Here is a 20,446-nt window from a genome sequence, read left to right as displayed (position 1 = left end):
GTGGGCTGCCTGGGTGGCTCAGTCAGTTAAGCATCTGACTATTGGTTTCAGCTCAGGTCATGATCTCAGGGTTATGAGATCGAGCCCTGTGTATGGTTCTACACTCAGTGTGTGGAGTCTGCTTGGGATTCTTTCCCATGTCCTCTCCCTCCACCCACTCTCAATCTCTCTTAAATATATATGTGCACAACAGTGCACAAAATGTAACAGTGCACAAAATGGAGAACTGTTTGGGGAAAATGCTAACCAAGGTGGGCCTGAGACTCCCACCCCTTAAGGGGGCCTGGTATAACTCACCCTGATTCAACTTTAGAGTCATTCCCTTTCTAACTCCCCATTAAAGGAGGGCCTGGGTCTTTGGTTTCTCCTAGTCCCCTCGCTCCTGGCATCCCATACCACCTCAGCTTTGGTCTTCTTGCAACACTGTAGCTAGTTCTGTTGAGACTCAGATGCCTGAAGAGAATGATGGTCCCATGATCATTCAGTTCATTCAACAAACCATCACTAAGCACCTCCCTGGGCCAGGCAGTGTGTCAGGTGCCAGAAGCAGGATTGACCCTCATCAGACCCACATATTGCCTTGGGGTGAGAAAGGAAGGTCACCCACTCCCTGCCTCAGTGATAGAAGGAGGCCTGCTGAAGGGGTCATGGCATTAGTGTGATGAAGACAGGCTCCAAATGTGGAGTCAGATTGAACCAGGTTCAAATCCTGACCCCACCACTTTCTGCTGGTGGGAGTGTTAAGCAGTGGGTAGTCCCTTGCTGAGTGTCAGTTTCCTCGTTAGTAAAACAGAGGCCATGATGCTAACCATACTATGCGGTCCATGCTGCTTGGCTGAGCATATGCTGGGCCTTTGAAAATGGCTCAGTGTAGTTGACTGTCTATCTTAGCTGGAGGCCTGGATTGCTCTGAGGCTGCCTTTTTCCTACCCAGAGTTTCATTTCTGAGCTCTCCTTCCAGACAGCAATGCCTAGCAGCCAAAGGAGAGATGCAGTTCCATGGTTCACTGTCTTTTCTGACTTGGAGGAAAGCTAGGCATGGGGGAACCACAGTCAGCAAGCAGTGCAAGAGTGCTCTCTTGAGCACATGGCTCCGGTTGACTCCATTTCACATCAGCCACACTTCCTCTGTGTAACATCCTTTGTGGTTCAAACTCCTTCCAAATCTATCCTACTTCCCTCCCAGATGCAGCGAACCAGATCCTGCATAGCCTCGCCACTTATTTACTTCATCTGTTTGTGCTCTTTGAGTATTATGCTCTTCCCATCGTGTCAGAGATTCTCAACCTTGGCCGCACATTGGAATGATCTGGAGAGCATATGGATGCCTAGTCTGACCCCCAGCATTCTTGATGTAGCTGGTCTGGGATATGGCCTGGTGTTGGGGTTTTAAAAAGCTATCCAGTGTGCAGCCAGAGTTGGGGGCTCCTTCATTGGGGGAGGACCTTCTGGGATGGCAGCAGCATCGGGGGGCGGTGGAGGGTTCAGAGCCTCAGGTAGCTCTGGCATTGCTTAGTGCTAGCAGATCCCTGAACAGTGCTTTAGACTATTCCCTCAGCTCTGGATTTTTTCTCTCCTTTAATTTCAAACATCTGCACTGAACTTTAAATTTCAGTTATCATATTTTTAATTCCAAAGGGTTTTTTTTTGTTCCCTGTTCCTCTTTTATAACATCTAGCTCTTGTTTCACAACTACCATTCTTATCTCCGAGGTTATTGAGAAACACACACCCATGTATATACATATTAATAGATTATCTTAGATTCTGCATTTTTCTGTTTCTCCCAATTCCCTGTTCACTGTTTTGTTTGTTTGCTTGTTTTGTTTCATCTCTATGATGTTGGAAGCTTCCCTCAAATGTCGGGAGAGCCTTCTACTTTCTTTTTTTTAATTTATTTTTTATTGGTGTTCAATTTACTAACATACAGAATAACACCCAGTGCCCGTCACCCATTCACTCCCACCCCCCGCCCTCCTCCCCTTCCACCACCCCTAGTTCGTTTCCCAGAGTTAGCAGTCTTTACATTCTGTCTCCCTTTCTGATATTTCCCACACATTTCTTCTCCCTTCCCTTATATTCCCTTTCACTATTATTTATATTCCCCAAATGAATGAGAACATGTAATGTTTGTCCTTCTCCGATTGACTTACTTCACTCAGCATAATACCTTCCAGTTCCATCCACGTTGAAGCAAATGGTGGGTATTTGTCATTTCTAATAGCTGAGTAATATTCCATTGTATACATAAACCACATCTTCTTTATCCATTCATCTTTCGTTGGACACCGAGGCTCCTTCCACAGTTTGGCTATCGTGGCCATTGCTGCTATAAACATCGGGGTGCAGGTGTCCCGGCGTTTCATTGCATTTGTATCTTTGGGGTAAATCCCCAACAGTGCAATTGCTGGGTCGTAGGGCAGGTATATTTTTAACTGTTTGAGGAACCTCCACACAGTTTTCCAGAGTGGCTGCACCAGTTCACATTCCCACCAACAGTGTAAGAGGGTTCCCTTTGGGAGAGCCTTCTACTTATGTTTGATGACACAACACTATGGGCAGGTTGGCAAACTGGCTTTTTGGATGATAGAACTACCTAAATTCAACTTTGATAAGTCTTTCATCTGGAGTCAATCTTGTTTTTCAAAGGATGGAGGGAAGGAGACAGTCTAGGGCCAGACCCCTGCAGGCATCCTACCCCGAGTCCCACATCGGGCTTCCCGTGGGGAGCCTGCTTCTCCCTCTGCCTTTGTCTCTGCCTCTCTCATGAATACATAAATAAAATATTAAAAAAATTTAAATTCAGTTTGCCTACATATAGTATAACACCCAGTGCTCATCCCATCAAGTGCCCTCCTCAGTGCCCATCACTCAGCTACCCCATTCCCCCAATCAACCTCCCCTTCTACAACCCTTTATTTGTTTCCCGGAGTTAGGAGTCTCTCGTGGTTTGTCTCCATCTCTAATTTTTCCCACTCAGTTTCCCTCCTTTCCCTTATAATCCCTTTCAATATTTTTTATATTACACGTATGAATGAAACCACATGTGATTGTCCTTCTCTGATTGACTTATTTCACTCAGCATAATACTTCCAGTTCCATCCTCATTGAAGCAAATGGAGGGTATTAGTCTTTTCTGATGGCTGAATAATATTTCATTGTATATATATACCACATCTTTATCCATTCATCTGTCAAAGGTCATTGTGGCTCCTTCCACAGCTTGACTATTTTGGACATTGCTGCTATGAACATTTGGGTGCAGGTATCCTGGCATTTCACTACATCAGTATCTTTGGGGTAAATACTATAGACTATTTTTTAAAGAAAGATTTTATTTATTTGAGGGAGAGAAAGAGAGAGAGAACAAGCAGGAGGAACAACAGAGGGAGAGGGAGAAGCAGGCTCCCCGCTGAGCAGGGAGCCCGATGTGGGGCTCAATCCCAGAACCCTGGGATCATGACCTGAGCTGAAGGCACCTAACCAACTGAGCCACCCAGGTGCCCCCTACCTATCTTTGTTTACATGGGCCCTCCACTCTGGACATAGCCCCCAGCTCTCACTGGTGTTTTTCCATGTCTACTCCCATTTCCTTGCCCCTCTCTGAGTGACTTCCCTTCTCTCTCCTTTTTCAAATACACTACTTGGCCAGGAGTTGGCTTTGGTCTCAGAGGCATTGGGGTACAGTGGATAGGCTTTGGACTCAGACAGAGCTGGGTTTGAGACCCAGCTGTGTATCTTCCCACCCTAGGGCCACCCATCCCTATCCTGTCGGGGCTTTGAATCCCACTGTCCTCCTTTTCCACATGAGTGGAATGGAGTTTCCTTTTCTTCCTTGTCCTTCTACTCGGACATGAGATCCAGTCCTTCCTCTGTTATGTGAATTGGTGTTTGTGCCAAGCATTAGAGTTTAGTGGATTTTGCTGGAGGTCTCGCAGACACTGTGGAGTGGGACTGCATGCCACAGCACAGACCCTCATCTTCTTTCTGGTGTCTGTCTTCCTCACTCCTGCAACTCTCTCTCCTTCACCCTTTGCTTCCATGATTGTCCTGGGAACTTGGAGTTCCTCTCCCCTTTCTCCCTCTGGTGTCTTGCCAGCCAACAACTTCCAGGCACTTGGGGTCCCATCTTCTACCACAAGAACTTAATGTATTTTTTTCAAGCATAAACAGTTCTCTTTGCAAGAGGAATTCTGGTGGCAAGATATAGATGCTCCTACACCTTAGAGGCTTTCAAACCCACCTAGAGACCTCGTTTAACACAGGTGGCTGGGCCCCACCCTCAGAATTTCTGATTCAGTTGGTCTGAGGTAGATCTGAGGAATTGCATCTCTAACATGTTCCTGAATGTTACAGGAGGCCACACTTTGAGAACCTACTGCTATGCCTTATTACAATAACAATTATTTTATAATTTCTTGGGTAAGGATTAAGTGGACAAATTAATGCCAACCACCCAGCACAGTGCCTAGTACTTGCAGAGATTCAACAAATGCTGGTTATGATTTTGAAGGCTGGTCTGGTGAGTCTCATTCCATGTAGTTGGTAATGCCATCATAACCTCCTTCCTTCTGTTGCCATTGTCTTCTCTAAATAGTTACTCCAGACAAAGGAATGGGAATTTATGTGACATATTTCAGGGAACAGGGCTGCATGGCGTTTCCTCTTCCCTGGTCTTCTGCCAACACTTCTAGTAATAGATTAAAAAAAAAAATAAGACAGGGCAGCCCCGGTGACACAGTGGTTTAGCGCCGCCTGCAGCCCAGGGCATGATCCGGAGACCCTGGATTGAGTCCCATGTCAGGCTCTCTGCATAGTGCCTGCTTCTCTCTCTGCCTGTGTCTCTGCCTCTCTCTCTCTCTCTCTGTCTCTATGAATAAATAAAGTCTTTAAAAAAATTAAAACAAAAAGAAAAAAATAAGACAAGTACTTATACCCTAATATTATTTTGAGAAGATTAATGAGTAAACAGTGGCTCTCTGACCCCACATATTAAACATGAAGTATGTGAACCCATGGATATATTGTAGGCAGGACTGAACACCACTGGTTTTGCCTATTGCTTTCTTTTTTTTTAAAGATTCATTTGTTTTATTTTTAAAAAGATTTTATTTATTCATGACACACACACACACACACACACACACACACACACACAGAGTCACAGACAGGCAGATAAAGAAGCAGGCTCCATGCAGGGAGTCCGATGTGGATTCAATCCCGGGACTCCAGGGTCACGCCTTGGGCTGAAGGCAGGTGCTCAACTGCTGAGCCACCCAGGTGTCTCAAGATTCATTTATTTTGAGAGAGAGAGAGAGAGAGAATCCTAAGCAGGTTCCACACTCAGCATGGAGCCCGACTTGGGGCTCGATTTCATGACCCTGAGATCATGACCGAAGCCAAAATCAAGAGTCGGACACCACCTGAGTCACCCAGACACCCCTTGCCTATTGCTTTCTTAAGGAACGCCCAAGGCTTCTAAAATTGGAGACATCTGCTCCAGTTTCCCCCTCTCCCAACCCACCAGCTTAGCTCATCCCAGAGCTGCAGAGTGTCACTTCTCAAGAGAGCTGATTCACACTGCTTCTTGTCTCTGAGGTCCAAAAGTGAGCCCTCCATTGCAGAAAGTGAAAGTAGAGCCTGTTCTAGCCTATTTACCCCTGTCCTTTGAACAAACAATCATGGAACTCCTGACATGTCTGTAATGTGGAGCAGTGATAAATGAAGGAAGGATCCAGAGATGGTCAAGATAGAGTGTCTGTCTCATGGAGATTGTCATGACACTGATGTCCTTTTCTGAGAGTGGGGTCCTCATGTCTCTCTTTCTTACTAGCATCCAGCTGAAAAGATGCCCCTGATTCTTAGGCTTTCTGTCTGTGTCTCCCCTGGGTGGGAAGGTGATACAGGTTTAGAAACCTCAGAGGTTCTGTTTCCTGACTCCTTGGATCTATACTACTGCCTGTATCTTTGCGGCTTCTGGCACCCACACATTTCCTCCTTGGGGCCAGCATCTGCCCACAGGGAATATTCTCATTAAAAGGAATAGCTGCTGCCCCACGGAACTCCAGCCTTTCTCAGGGCCTGAGAAGGCAGGGGGTGCCACGGGCAAGGCCATTGACAGCATAGGGGCAGGTGCTGTGGTCTCCTGGCAGCCCCACCCTGGTAATGAGGGCCCAGGCACCGAGCTGATCCTTTGAAGATGTGTCCTAAAGCTCTCCCCTGGTGGTCAATGATAGGAGCCCAGTGTCCTGCTTTAGCCAAATGACTAGCTTGGCCTCTTTTATGAGGAAAGGAACTTCTTATTGGAAACCAAATTATAAATTAATTAGCAGCTTCCTCTGGGGCTGAGTATGAACATCAACACCACCCCGTGATGACTTTCTAGCATGAACCCCCTCATTCCAGGGGGTATAAAAAGGCCTGAGCCTTGGGGTCTGTAGACACTGGTAATCCAGGTGGCTGCAGCTGAAGAGAAAGGGCCTTCCCGACATGACATCCAACTGTTCACCAGCTTTCATCAAGAGCTGCCAGCGGCCCTCCTCTGTCTGTTCCAGCAGCATGAGCTGCCGGCCCGAGCTGTGCCTGGGTTATATCTGCCAGCCCATGACATGCGTGCCTTCTGTCTGCATGCCCACTACCTACCGGCCTGCCAGCTGCCTCTCCAAGACCTACCTATCCAGCTCCTGCTGGCCTAGCAGCTGCCGGCCAACGAGTGGCATCTCCAGCTCCTCGGGGACCTGCAGCTGGTACTGTGAAGGCTCCTTCAATGGCAACGAGAAAGAGACCATGCAGTTCCTGAATGACCGCCTGGCCAGCTACCTGGAGAAGGTGCGCCAGCTGGAGCGGGAGAACGCGGAGCTGGAGAGCAAGATTCAAGAGGCCTGTCGGTCTCAAGTGCCCACCATGTGTCCCGACTACCAGTCTTATTTCAGGACCATTGAGGAGCTCCAGCAGAAGGTGAGGGCAATCAGTGAACAGACTCACAGGTCAGGCAACCAGAAGAGTTAGTGTTCCAGATATGAATCGTGTTAATTAAGCCACATTTGGGGAAAAGAGACTTCCCTAGGGCATAGGATTATCTCATTATTTGGGCATTCAGCCCTTCCTTAACATGGAGGAGGTGTGGGATCTAGTCTCTGTTCTACCACTGCATGACTTTAGGAGGGCTCTTCCTTTCTCTAGACCTCAGTTTCCTCATCTGTAAAGTGGGGGTGACAAGGGTTCTCACCTAGTGGGGCTGTCAAGAGGATTCCACAAGTTGATGCAGGTCAAGTGTTTAACACAGCCTCTGGTATCTGGTGAGTTTTCAGTAGATGCTAGTGCTTGTTAAGGACCTGTCTGTCCCATGAATGACTTTGGACGAGATTCTTAACTTCCACATTGCTCGTTGCAACCAAATGGAGCATTTGTATTTATGAAGACCTAGGTGCTTAAAAACTAAATCCTATGTGCTCCAAGGACTAGCAGTTCACCAAAATATTCCCCAGGGCTCCAGGGGAACGGGGCTTCTTCAGAGATGGCTACCAGGCTACTGAGCCCCGTCAGCTACCGGCTTCTCATTTGGGTTCTTTTTCCTTTTTCTGGTCCTGGATTAACCCCCTCTTGTGCCTCGGCCCCCAGGTTCTGTGCACCAAGGCAGAGAATGCCAGGATGGTCGTGCACATTGATAATGCCAAGCTGGCTGCAGACGACTTCAGGACCAAGTGAGTTTGGCCAGGGGATGGAGGCACCCCCTGTCCCTGCACATCTTTGGGGCAGATTTTCATTAGTTTCTGAGAGGGCTGGAGAAGCGCCAGTGGCTCCAGGGCTTCCCTGAATTCTATGTTCAGCTTCAGTCCTCAGTTATGACCCTGTCCTTGCACAGGTACGAGACAGAGGTGGCCATGCGGCAGTTGGTGGAGGCTGACACCAATGGCCTTCGCAGGATACTGGATGAGCTGACCCTGTGCAAGGCGGACCTGGAGGCCCAGGTGGAGTCCCTGAAGGAGGAGCTGCTGTGTCTCAAGAAAAACCATGAAGAGGTGAGCCCTTAAGTCAAGTTGACTTGGCCCTGGGAAGCAGAGCGGGAAGAATGTGAGGTTTTGGGTTGGATAGACATGGGTTGAAATTCCCAGGGGTGCCATGTACTGTTTCTATGAATTGCCCAATTTATTGAAACTTCCTAAGCTTTCTTGTCTGTGCTAGAGCAGCACCATCACACAGAATGCTGTGAGCTTTAATGCAGGCCATGAGCATGAAACACCTGTCACTTGGTCTGTGCTCAGAGGCACGAGCAACCTTCTCTTCTGCGTTGTGGTCTTGTGTGTGACTGCCAGGCTTGCAGTGACTGCACGTGTTTTTCTCATGGGAGCCATATTCTGGGAGTAGAGTGGTGCCTGCAGACCAGAGGGGGTCATGTTCCAGAACTTGCATTGAATGGCCTGTCCATCTCTGTGAGTCTGGGCTGCTGGGGGTGACCCGCATTTCTTCCAAAGGAGGGCCAAGTGCAGTGGTTTTCTTTTTTCTGTCCTCACCGTTCTTCTACTCTTTTGTTTGTACATAATATACTTAATTCAAAAGCCATTGCTCAACCTTCTATTTTCTGATACCTCCCCCTCATCTCCTGCAGGTCCTTAGAGAGAAATTCCTCTACCCTGGGCATCTGTGTGCTGCAAAGCCCACCAGAGCCCTGGGGTCTTGCCCCTCCTTCTCTGGGTTGACTCTCAACCTCTTGACTTGGGATTTGAAAGAACAAGTGCCTCTGAATCCTGGCTGGGTTTCCTTAGGCTTCAATGTAAAGTAATAATCAGTCACCAGATACTCACTGAATACCCTGAGGTGGCTGACTCATCCTACTTAAATCAGAGAACTAGAAACCGCTCTAATGAGGTGTTATCACACACTCTGGGCAGCCTCTGAGACAACTTTCTCTCCTTGGCAGTCAAGCCTGGGGAGGTGCCTGCGCTCACTCTGGCCTCGCATCTGCCGGATGAACACAGGCTGGGAGGGTGGCTGGGAATACAGGGTTGCAGGCTTCCCTCTTTAGCTCAAGGAGAGCCAACAAATCCTGATGATAGTCTTGGCTTCTGCCAAAGTGACAGGAGGTGTGATGGAGTGCTTTTGCCTTTGCGAGGGTGTCCGGCTGGAACCCAAAGACCAGAGGGATGTTGCAGAGTGGACTGCGTTCCCCAAAGAGCCCCTCTAACGTAGACATCTTAGCATCTTCTGTTCCATCATTTTATGTCTCCCTTGGGTTGTGAGCAGACCATGTGACTTCATGCCTTGTGCCTTTTCAGGAAGTCAGTGCCCTCCGATGCCAGCTGGGGGACCGCCTTAACATTGAGGTAGACGCTGCATCCCCTGTGGACCTAAACAGGATGCTGGAGGAGATGCGGTGTCAGTATGAGACTGTGGTGGAGACCAACCTCAGGGACGTGGAGGAATGGTTCAACACACAGGTGAGCCTCTTGCAGGTGGGCCGGGCTCCCTAGTGTCCCTGAGAATGGACTCCTGCCCTTCTTCTGTCTTCCTCATTGCAGATGGAGGAGCTTAATCAACAGGTGGCCACAAGCTCTGAGCAGCTTCAGAGCTACCAGTCGGACATCATTGATCTGAGACGCACGGTCAACACACTGGAGATCGAGCTCCAGGCCCAGCACAGCCTGGTGGGTGCTGTTGGGTGGCCTCTGGATCCCAGGTGGCATTGCGCTTGGGCGCATCCAGGAGGGAGGAGGAGGCCCAGATTCAGCCACCACGGATGCTTACTCAGCTAATATCTTCTAGGGGGAGGTTTCTCCCCAGACCCAGCACAGAGATCAAAGGGGCACGTCTCAAATCTGACATGGGTTGGGTGGGCACTGTCGAACACAACTCTCCAGGAAGGCTTGTTATCTGCTTGGTCTGTCATTCCAAACCCATGCTTCCTATTGGAGTTTTAACACTTCCTAATCTCAGGTTCCTCTCTGGATGAGTGAAATCAGAGCCTCTGGAGGTGGGGCCTGGGCACAAGGATTTTTTAAAAGGCTCTCATGTGACTTTAACTGGCAGCCAGGGCTTAAGGTCACAGATCTAAATGATGCCATACGGGACAAACCTGATAAACCTCAGATACAAAGTCTAAAGGCAGACAGAGGCTGAAGAAGGAATAAGGGGTTTAGGATCACATGGACCTGGGTTCAAATTCTAGTCTTGCGACCCATCAGCTGCTTAAACTTGAATAAGTCATTCAGCCTTTCTGGACTTAGTTTCCACAGTGACTTAGATAGGGAGGGGTCATTCCCAACCCCAAAGAGACACTGGCCTTTCTTGGTTCTTTCTGGACCAGGAAAATAGGTCTACTCCTCAGGTATTTGGTCTTTCCCTTTGCCTTAGAGGGACTCTCTGGAAAACACCCTGGCAGAGACTGAGGCACGTTACAGCTCCCAGCTGGCCCAGATGCAGTGCATGATCACCAACGTGGAGTCCCAGCTGGCTGAGATCCGCTGTGACCTGGAGCGGCAGAACCAGGAGTATAAGGTGCTGCTGGACGTCAAGGCCCGGCTGGAGTGTGAGATCAACACGTACCGAGGCCTGCTGGAGAGCGAGGATTGCAAGTGAGTGGGCCTGGCTGAGTCTGTACAGGTGTGTGCAAGGGTTGGAGGAGGCTATGGGCAGCAACTGAGGCTATGCAGGAGACAGAGCCCTGTCATGATTAAGAAGTAGTTGGGAAGCTGGTGTGATCCAAAGAAAGTCAGGTGGGTGTTCCTGCTGCCATCCCAAACCTGGCCTTTCCGTGTTAGCAAACTCTTTCCAAGGGCTCCCCATGTGCTGGGCACCATGGGGGATGTGGGGATAGATGGTGACAAGTCATCTGCTCTCAGGTTGTTTCCATCTGTTTAGCGAGACAGAAAAGAAACTGGAGATCATACTTGGGGGGAAGGTTCTCTACACTTGGGAGGACAAAGGAGTAGCTTAATGTGATTGAGTTGCAGCGGGAAGGAAGACAGGAGAGGTCAGGGGGGCCCATTCCTGGAGAACCATGAAGGCTGTGCTGGGGCGGAATGGCCGCATTTCATAGGCAATTGAGAAACCTGATTTTTTTTTTTTTTGAGAAGGAAATGATAGACTTTGTTTAACTGCCTATCTCCCCACTGAGATGGTAAACCCCTAGAACTCAGAGATATTATTGATTATTTTTATCTCCTGCACCTGGCACATAGTAAATGCTCAGTAAATGTTTCTTCACTGAGTCAGTGAAAGCTCAAAGCTGCTCTTCAGGAAGATGGGCCACAGGAAGGACAGAGTAGAGGGAGGAGGATTCAGACAAGGGAAGTGTTCAGGAGGCCCTGGCCATGGTCGGAAGCTGGATGGCGCAGGTAGGCTCCACAGAGCCTGGTGGTCACCTAGACGCAGGACACACCTTGGGACACCTGTGGACACCTGGTGGGCTGATTACCATTGTAGGCAGTTTCTTATTCTGCATTCAGTCCTGCTTTCCTGTCATTTGGTCTCACCCTCTGTGGCAAGAGTTGCAAAGTCAAGTGCTTTTCAAGGAGCAGGCTGTGAATGCACATGAGTGACATGGGTCATTGTGGGAGCTGGGGAGAACCAGAGGGCTATGCCTAGTCCAGTGAGGGCGCTGCCCCTCTCAGGACCATTTCTAACATGTGAGATACAGCTCCAGTATTATTGGATCTTTTGATCGCTCAAGAGAAGTTGGGAACCTGGATGTTTTTTAAATATTAAATTCTTCTGATTTTTACATATTTTTTTAACAAATTAAAGAAAACACACACACACAAAAACCACAGTGCCAGCTATACAAAACAGATTTCAGGCTGGATGTGGTCCTTAGGTGCCTGTCCAGTTTCTGGGTTCTTTGGCTCTCATCTATTGTCCAGTGTGTTGTTTCTGGTTTTGAGCCCACACCTGTCAGTCTCTGAGATCATCCTTTCCCCTTTTGCCATGTATTCCTTCTGTATTAATTACTTAGTTCATCTTATTCAACACATTCTTATTATGTGCCTGCTCCAGGCCAGGTTGGCAGGGTGTGCATATGTGCATGGCTGTGACCTCACTGTTTAATGGGGAGATGGACCATAACAGGATAATCACGCATCACTCTGGGAGGAGGCACATGGTACCACTGGGGGACTTGATACAGAGAGATCAGGGAGGGCTTCCAGGAGGATGTGACAGTTGTGTGGAAGGAAGCTGCACTTTGTCATGGCCCACGTGGAGCCATTGAAAGTTTTAGGCAGGGAGGGGCACGCTTATATTTGTGTTTGTAGAAGTTGGCTCAGGCCATGAAGTTGATGGTGGTTAGGAGGGGCAAGAGAGGGGCTGGGGATGATAGAGGTGGACTAAGGAGCTGGGTGGAGAAGGTGAGCAGTGGGCAAGTTTGAGAGCCATCTGGCGGGGCAGAACTGCCGCACCTGTTGCTGAGTTGGATTTTTTTCTAACCTTGTCACATGTACCTTTCTTCCACAGGTTGCCCTCTAACCCATGCTCCACTCCCACCTGTCCCCCTTGTGCACCTTCCCCCAGTGTGTCCCGCACCATCTGTGTGCCCCGCACTGTCTGTGTGCCTTGCATGCCCTGCCCTCCGGGCCGCTACTGAAGTCCCTCAGCATTGGTGGATCTCGGAGAGACTGGGGCTGGGTAGCTGGAGCGTCGCCCAGCAGCGTCTGACCACCACCATCAGGGGCCTGCGAGGAAGCCCTCCAGCAGCAGCGCTGGGCAGTGGGCTGTGAGCAATACGCTCTGATCTGCAGGGGGTGCCCTGGGCCCCTCTTCTTACAAATTGCCTCTTGCTTCCACCTGCCAATTGCTCTCTTTGCTGATGTTTCTGGTTGTCTATGCCGCCTCATGTTGTCTATGCTTAGTTAACTGACAAATAAAGCCTCATCCAGGGGCCCTGCAAGCATAGCCTTCTCTGTTTGTATCTTTGTTGCTGTATCCACCAGCCAGTTCTACTCAGCTGGGGTCAAGAGGAACGTGGTCAAATTCTATATTTATTTTTATGCCCCTCTGCTTCCACAGAAGCTTGGGGGTCACTCGCTAGAAAGGCCCACATGCCATAAACTAGTTAAAGGCAATCCAGGCAATCAGTCTGGAGCCAAGTAATAAAAGAATAAAGAGAAGAGGGAGATAATTATGCCAGAAATCCAAGCCAAACTACTGTAATTGAGAATAATACTGTTATAACCCCACACCTCTACCTCATTACAACTGCCACAATGGGATCATTCATTCATTCATTCATTCATTCAAAAAATCATGAAAGACTCCTAACTCTGGGAAACAAACTAGGGGTGGTGGAAGGGGAGGTGGGCGGGGGGGTGGGGTGACTGGGTGAGGGGCACTGAGGTGGGCACTTGACGGGATGAGCACTGGGTGTTATTCTATATGTTGGCAAATTGAACAACAATAAAAAATAAATTTATATAAAAAAATCTTCACTGATGGCCTCCTACATGCAGATTCGGCCTTAGGGGCTGGCTAAACCCCAGGTAGTCCTTCAGATATTTTTTTAAGTGCCCCGTTTGCACCTTGCAACAATATGTGAGAAAGGTACCTTTATTTTCTCTTTGTAAATGAGAAAACTGAGACACAGAGAGGTTAAGAAACTTGCTCAAGGTCACACAACTAGCAAGTGGGTAACCCAGGACTCAGTATAGGCAGTTATGAAGCAATTTGCAATTCTGATCCTCATATTTGCAAACTACAGCTGGGTGCAGGAGCTACAGAAAAAATGCAAGTGATCTCCACTGTCCAGTTGCTTATGACTAGAGAGGGGGCTGAGGCCAGTGTAGGTAAGTCCTCATCCTTCCTCAAAAAGGGATAGATAACAATAACAACAATAATAATGACCACTTACTGAGCACTTAGTGCACCTGGTACTGTGCTGAGCACATTACATAAACCAGCAGCTTGCACAACCACCATGTAAGGTAGGAATCGTGTCCATTTTAGCGGAGGATGGATTAGTCAGTTGCCCAAAGTTACATGCAAGGACAAAGGTTTGAACAGGCCCAGCTGCTTCCACTGAAGCATTTATTCTGACCACTCTGCTAGCAGCCAAATTTCTACCTAAAAAGAGCACACACTCACAAAGACTGAGAGAAAGCACTAGCCTGGGGAGAGCAGGAAAGCCTTCATGCAGCTGGTGGCATTTGAGATGGGCCTGAGAGTCTACCAAGCGAAGGAGAGGTAGACGTGTGTGTGGCCTGCCTGGGAGCAGGGGTGGTGCTCAAGAGACCTTGAGTGGCCTTGGAGCAGCAGGTCTGCCTGTGGAATACTGGTGGGAATAAAGCTTATGTGGTAGGAAGTTATCAGACCATGGTGGGAGGCGGGGCTTGGATACTCCACAAAGAGCCTGGACTCTATCTTGAAGACAGGGGGAGGGCTGCTGTAGGTTCTGAGCCCAATGATGGCATAGCCAGAGTAGTATTTTAGGACATTTCGCCAAGGGGTGCCAAAAGGATGGCTGAGGGGCAGGGGGGAAGCTGATACAAGTGTGTGGAAGGAGCTAATGGGACTTCAACTCAGGTTGTGACAGTAGGAAGGTCAATGTGAGAGGTTCAGTAAAGGACCCGACTTGGCAAGACTGGTCATGGCAGATTAAGAGGAGAGAGTCAGAAATGGAATCTCATACACCTTCCTGAACCTCAACCTTCAAACATGCTGTTCTTCCTTAATGAGCTGAGATGATGTTTCTATTAAAGATCTCCTCTCTGGACTTGCCAAGAAATGACGAGAGATGGATTGGCTCCTGAAGCTGCCTGGGGCTCTCGGACATGATTCTGCATGCAGGTCTGGCAGGCAGGGCCGTGAGTCTGACAGGAGACACAAACACACTGCTTAGCCAGCTGTGGTTCTTGAGTGTGGAGGTGAGGGTAACATTTCAGCGAGCTGGAATACCAAGGCTGAGGAGCTTCTGGCCAACTGGATATTCTCATAACTGAGTATAAACCAGTGGTCCTTCCTGACTTCAGTCCCTGTGCAAATTTGCCTAGAATGTGCTTAGCTTGATAAACCCAATAGATGGAACAGAACAAGATCTTATTTCTAAAATCCTCGGCCTGTTCTGTCCAATATGGTAGCTAAAAATTACAAATTGGCTATTGAATTTTAAATTTTTTTTAAAGATTTATTTATTCATGAGAGAGAGAGAGAGAGAGAGAGAGAGGCAGAGACACAGGCAGATAGAGAAGCAAGCTCCATGCAGGGAACCTGATGTGGGACTCGATCCTGGACCCTGGGATCATGCCCTGAGTCAAAGGCAGATGCTCAACCACTGAGCCACCCAGGCATCCCTGAATTTTTTTTTTTTTTTTTATTTATTTATGATAGTCACACAGAGAGAGAGAGAGAGAGAGAGGCAGAGACATAGGCAGAAGGAGAAGCAGGCTCCATGCACCGGGAGCCCGACGTGGGATTCGATCCCGGGTCTCCAGGATCGCGCCCTGGGCCAAAGGCAGGCGCCAAACCGCTGCGCCACCCAGGGATCCCTCCCTGAATTTTTAATTAAATAAAATTGATAATTCAGTTCCTCAGGTACACTAGCCACATTTCAAGTGCTCAATATCTAAATGTGGCTAGGGGTACCATACTGGATAGTGCAGTTGTAGAATATTTCCATTATTCTAGAAAGTTCTATTCTCTAGCACTGTCCTAAACTGTCAGAATCATAAGCAGCCTTCCAGATGATCTGACCCAGGTTCTTCCACGTACAGATGGGGAGCTTAAGGGCCAGAGAGTTGGAAAGATGTGTTCACATACAACCAACAGGTGGGGATCAAAGTAAGTGTCCTGATGCCAAGTCTACCAGGTCTCTCTGAGGTCTTTATATTTTCTTCAAATACAAGGTTTATTATTATTTCAGGCCAATAAGTATTTTTCCTTTCTCCTCCTTTCATGTCCCCTAAGAACAGAAACATTTTCTCTGAGATGCTAAAACTCCATACTGGAACTATAGTTCGCCTTTAAAAAAATAACTGGAAACCACCAAACTCAGAATCTCCTTATCCTTGGAGCACGAGGCTCAGTAAGAGCACAGACCTCAGGCTGTGACCAGAGCTGTAGCGATCACATAGGGGTTGCAGGCCAGGAGTCCAGGCCCCTGGACCCTTTGGGGCTTCTGTAGGCTCCTTTTCCCTCAGATATACTGTCCAATTCAACGGGGTCCCTGTTTCCACCCTGGTGTCATCTGACTTGCCAAGACCTGTCTGGCCACCCAAATGCCTGTTAAAGCTTTTTATGTGATACCAAGCCTCACAGCTCAGGGCCAGGAGCGCTGCCCCCTCTGCTGGACATGGATGGACACCATCTTCTGTGTTTGGATGGTACGTCTAAGCTAGAGAGGTTGCGAGCTATCCTACAGCCTTGCCCATGTCTATTTTTGGTGGATGACAAAGCCTTGGCTGTAGACCTTGGGAAATATTTATGCCCACCAGCACCAGGACCTCCTGGAACATGGACCCAGTGCTACACATATTAGGATTCCCAGAGGAACTCTGTCCTCATATCAAAGCATTTGGATTTAATTAACTCCAGTTTAATAGGAAAACTTACCCAGGACCACAGTAAAGTAATAAAATGTCTGGCTTATTTGATGTTTGGGAGAAACTCCCACAGGTAGCAGGATCCTCCTGGAGTGGGGACTGGAAAAGCAAGGATGTGTGTTTCAAAGATGTGACTTTCCCTGAGGCCATTAAGGAGACTGGTGCACAGCCTTGGGCCTGCCTCTCGATGTCTTAGAGCAAGGCCTCCTTCTTGGGGTGGGAGTGAGGGCCCATCGAGGCAGAGCTGGGTTCAGGGAAGCTTCCAGAGAGAAAGGCCCAGCTGCCAGACGCACTGACTGGGAGAATCACCAGGATAGTTTGTGGACTGAATTACACTGAATGGTACTCTCCCTAGGATATTGGGAAAACTTTAGCAATATGGTTAGAAAAGGAGATGCCAGGTGATAACTGGGAACATTGTGAACAACAAAACAATTCTTTTCTTGTGTTTCATAGATTTTAGCATATGTATGCAATGATCTCATTCTTGCTGAAAATAGAAGTTTCCTAAGATCATTTGAATTTTATCTTTTTGAACAATTGGTTAAGATCAATTTATTTCCCAAAAGTCTTCTCCTTAAGCCCTAAGTAAGTAACCAAATACATCACTGAACCTTTTGCCATAATAGGAAACCATCAGCACTTGGGCTTCAGAAAACCAGTGCTGGGATCCCAGTCCTGCTGCCACTAGCTGTGCGATTGTGGCGGGCCTCCTAACCCCCGAGCATTGCAGTCTCCTTCTCCCTGTGGAAAGGGAGGTGAGTCTACCTCCTTTACAGGATCAGTGGGACAGAACGCATCTCAACTGTCCATCTTGATGTCTGGTATATCCTAAGTGCTCGATTAATGTTGGTTAAAAAAAATCTCTGTTGGTAACATTCTCCCTGTCTTGTGACTTCTCCCAGTGACTATGGTAGCTGAGTCACTTTTCAGAGCCATTTCACACCCAAGTTTCAGAAAGAACAGGAGTAGCAGCACCAGCGATGTCAACCACCTTTGCTTTGCTCTGAGGTTAAAAAGTATCTGGAAGGACTCCTGGTCTTGGCCTAAATGCATTGGTAAAGAGGAGGGTCCAGTGTCTAGAGTCCAGTGTCTACTTCTGGAGTTACCTGGGTGAGGCCCTTCCCTTGCCCCAGACCTCTGGCTTCCAGGACGGGCTAACAGTCCCCCCACTGGCTCTGAGGGATCCAATTTTTAGGCCTCATTCATTGTGCTGCATAGAGCAGGGTTGGCAAGCTACAGCTCACAGGTCACCTCCAGCTGCTGCCTGTTTTGGTAGATAAAATTTTATTGGAACACAGCCCTACCCATTCACTTCCATACTATCTAGGTCTGCCCTGTGCCACAACAGTGAAGTTGTGTAGCTGTAGTGCAAACAGCCTGTATGGACTGCAAAGACTGAAATAGTTACCATTTGGCCTTTTAATAAGAAAGATTTGGTGTAAAGAGAATGTGCTGGAGTCAGGAACCCTGGGCTGAATTCCAAACCCTGTGGTTGACTTGCTCTGAGCCCCTGAGGAGCCCACAGCCCCTTTTGTTTCCAGCTGAATCATGAAGGGGCTGAAGTCACTCTAATTTCCTTTAGTTCCAACACCTTTGCACCCCTCTATTCTATTGCCTGGCCTCTCTGGGCCTCTGGCGCTGAGACTAGAGGCCCCCATGCCCAGTGAACTCTACCTCTCTACCCCTTTGAGAGATCTATTGCATCTTCAAAGCCGTGCATCTTTCCAGGGAAACGCCAGATGGTCACTCGGGGAACAGAGCTTAACTTCTCCAAAGAAATAACCTGAAACCTCCATTTTAGCAACAAAGGGCAGTGACAAGGAGTGCAGTTCGCCCTCTCTTATTTGAAGTGGCGAGCTCTTATGGAGACTGCTCACTGCCTAATTGCTGTTCTGCACGACAGGGCTGGGTCTTCACTGTCACTGTAACTGGCTGTGATCCAGCTACTGATTGGCAGCATGGAGGAGCCCAGATCCGGGCCGATTTAGAGCAGCAGAACCAAGTACTAGGTGCTGCTGGACGTCAAGACGCGGCTGGAGGGTGAGATAGCCACATACTGGAACTTTTTGGAGAGGGAGGATTGCGAGTATGTATGAGGCCCAGGAGGGTCCTCACTTCTAAGTGCTAGTGTTCTTAATATCTCCAGGATGCTGATGCATGCATTGCGACCATTCTACATCACACACCTGCTCAGAGCACTTGTACTCCTTCCTTCTCAGCCATGGGTGCCTACCTGTCCCGGCAGACACTTGGCCTTTGCTTCCTCAGGGTGCCCAACTGCTCTCATGTGCTCTCATGCCTGACTCTTAATTTTGCTTCTTTCATTTTAGTCAGTGACCTTGGGCCATAAGCAGGGTGAGGAAGAAGGAGGAATATATGTGGCTGGCATATTTATGATACACTGGGCACTTTGTATTCCTTCACTAAAGCCATGCTACATTATAAGGCCTACCTTAACTTTTATAAAAAAAAAACCAAATATCACTTTTCTTTAATTAAAAAAGAAGAAAATATGACTGGACCCCAATTCTCTCCTATCAGGCCTAGAGTCAATTTTGGTTGTGCCATAGCTGAAGGAGTATGTGGGGCTCTAGGGAGTCCCATTTTGTAGGCAAGGAAACTGAGTCTCAGAGAACTCACGTGGCAGTCAAGTATTTGGAGCGTGTGTGTGATAAGATCAGCAAAGTGTGAACAGAAGACCTGATCTTCTCTGATGAGCCCTGTTGTCTCTCTTCCCACAGATTTCAGCATTAATTCCTCTAAGACTTAATTAACAAGCTGTGTGGTTAACATTACTGTCCTTATTATTGCAGACGAAGATATAAGGGCTCAAAGAATGTAATTTGCTCCGGGGCCTGAGCTAGTAAGGCAGGAAGGGCAGAGACTGAAGCCAGGTCTGCCTTTACTTAGCTGCTGCACTCTGAGACTTCTGTGCTGGAGGATGGACCATCTCTGTGTGTCTGGGTTGCAGAACGTCTTCGATCCACATGCCTCTCCCTCAGGCAAGGACATCCTGTGACTTGTATCCCATGAGCCTCCCATAGCACCTCCTTCTTGAGCCGACCCTGTGCACCCACCAGAGGCTGCCGGGGCAGCAGTGGGTCCTGTACATGGGGCAGTGGGGATCCTCCTGTCTCCACAGATGAGAGGGATGCAGGAAGTCAGACACTTACCTATGGCTGATGCCCACTTACAAGTGGCTCATCTCTGAGGTGGGGCGTCCCTGCGGCTCTGCAGCTTCTGTGTTTTGACTTTCAAATATTCTTAGTGGGGCCACTTTTCTTCTGTAGCACTTGGGGAGCTGCGTCTCTCTTCTGGATCCTGGTCAATAAATTAAATGCATAAATTATTAAGTGATGTTGCCTATTGAGTGTGTCTACCATTGTCAGGTTGTTTCATTAAATTACAGTGGTCATGGGTGCAGTGTATTGTAAACTATGGCTGTGGCTCATTAATGGTCTGTGAAGTCATTTTAGTGGATTTTGATCAGCCCAATAGAGAGAGAGAGAGAAAGAAGATAGAGAGAGAGAGAACAGAATAGAAAATAATCTGTATGTGTGTGTTGGGTTGCAAAATGTGCAGTATAATTCTTACTTGGGTTGTGCTCAAGAGTTCAAGCGCATGGTCTGTTCCAGACCTTGCTTTTCAATGGGGAACCGGGCACCTGAAGAACTGGCTGACTTGCTTTGGGCCCCCTAGCTAGTGAGGGGCAGTGCTAGGAGCAGAGACTGTCTAGAAACACCCCTTCCTTAAATGAGAACAAATTCCCAGCCCCAGAGACGCCTGAGTGGCTCAGTGGTTGAGCATCTGCCTTCAGCAGATGGAGTCCTGGAATTGAGCCCCACATTGGGTTCCCTGTGAGGAGCCTGCTTTTCCCTCTGCCTATGCCTCTGCCTTTCTCTCTGTGTTTTTCATGGATAA

At 48.3% G+C, this 20,446-nt stretch overlaps 1 protein-coding gene across 1 annotated transcript; it reads left to right on the top strand.

Moving 5' to 3' along the window:
• Window positions 1-6,488: 6,488 nt before the first annotated feature.
• On the top strand, window positions 6,489-12,841 carry KRT32 (keratin 32). The gene is made up of 7 exons (XM_072782141.1): window positions 6,489-6,956; window positions 7,620-7,702; window positions 7,864-8,020; window positions 9,275-9,436; window positions 9,518-9,643; window positions 10,350-10,570; window positions 12,447-12,841. The coding sequence occupies exons 1-7, from the start codon at window positions 6,489-6,491 to the stop codon at window positions 12,574-12,576; spliced, it is 1,347 nt and encodes a 448-aa protein (XP_072638242.1). The 3' UTR covers window positions 12,577-12,841.
• The last annotated feature ends 7,605 nt before the right edge of the window (window positions 12,842-20,446 follow it).

Source organism: Canis lupus, chromosome 16 (genome assembly GCF_048164855.1).
Source record: "Canis lupus baileyi chromosome 16, mCanLup2.hap1, whole genome shotgun sequence".
In the NCBI taxonomy this organism is placed as follows: domain Eukaryota; kingdom Metazoa; phylum Chordata; class Mammalia; order Carnivora; family Canidae; genus Canis; species Canis lupus.
This window is presented reverse-complemented; position numbering and strand designations above follow the sequence as displayed.

Excerpts from the sequence above, each read along its gene's own strand:
- KRT32 (XM_072782141.1), top strand. The coding sequence starts at position 6,489 with ATGACATCCAACTGTTCACCAGCTTTCATCAAGAGCTGCCAGCGGCCC. Across the intron at positions 9,437-9,517 it reads AGGAATGGTTCAACACACAG|ATGGAGGAGCTTAATCAACA; the intron begins GTGAGCCTCTTG and ends TCCTCATTGCAG. Across the intron at positions 9,644-10,349 it reads TCCAGGCCCAGCACAGCCTG|AGGGACTCTCTGGAAAACAC; the intron begins GTGGGTGCTGTT and ends CCTTTGCCTTAG.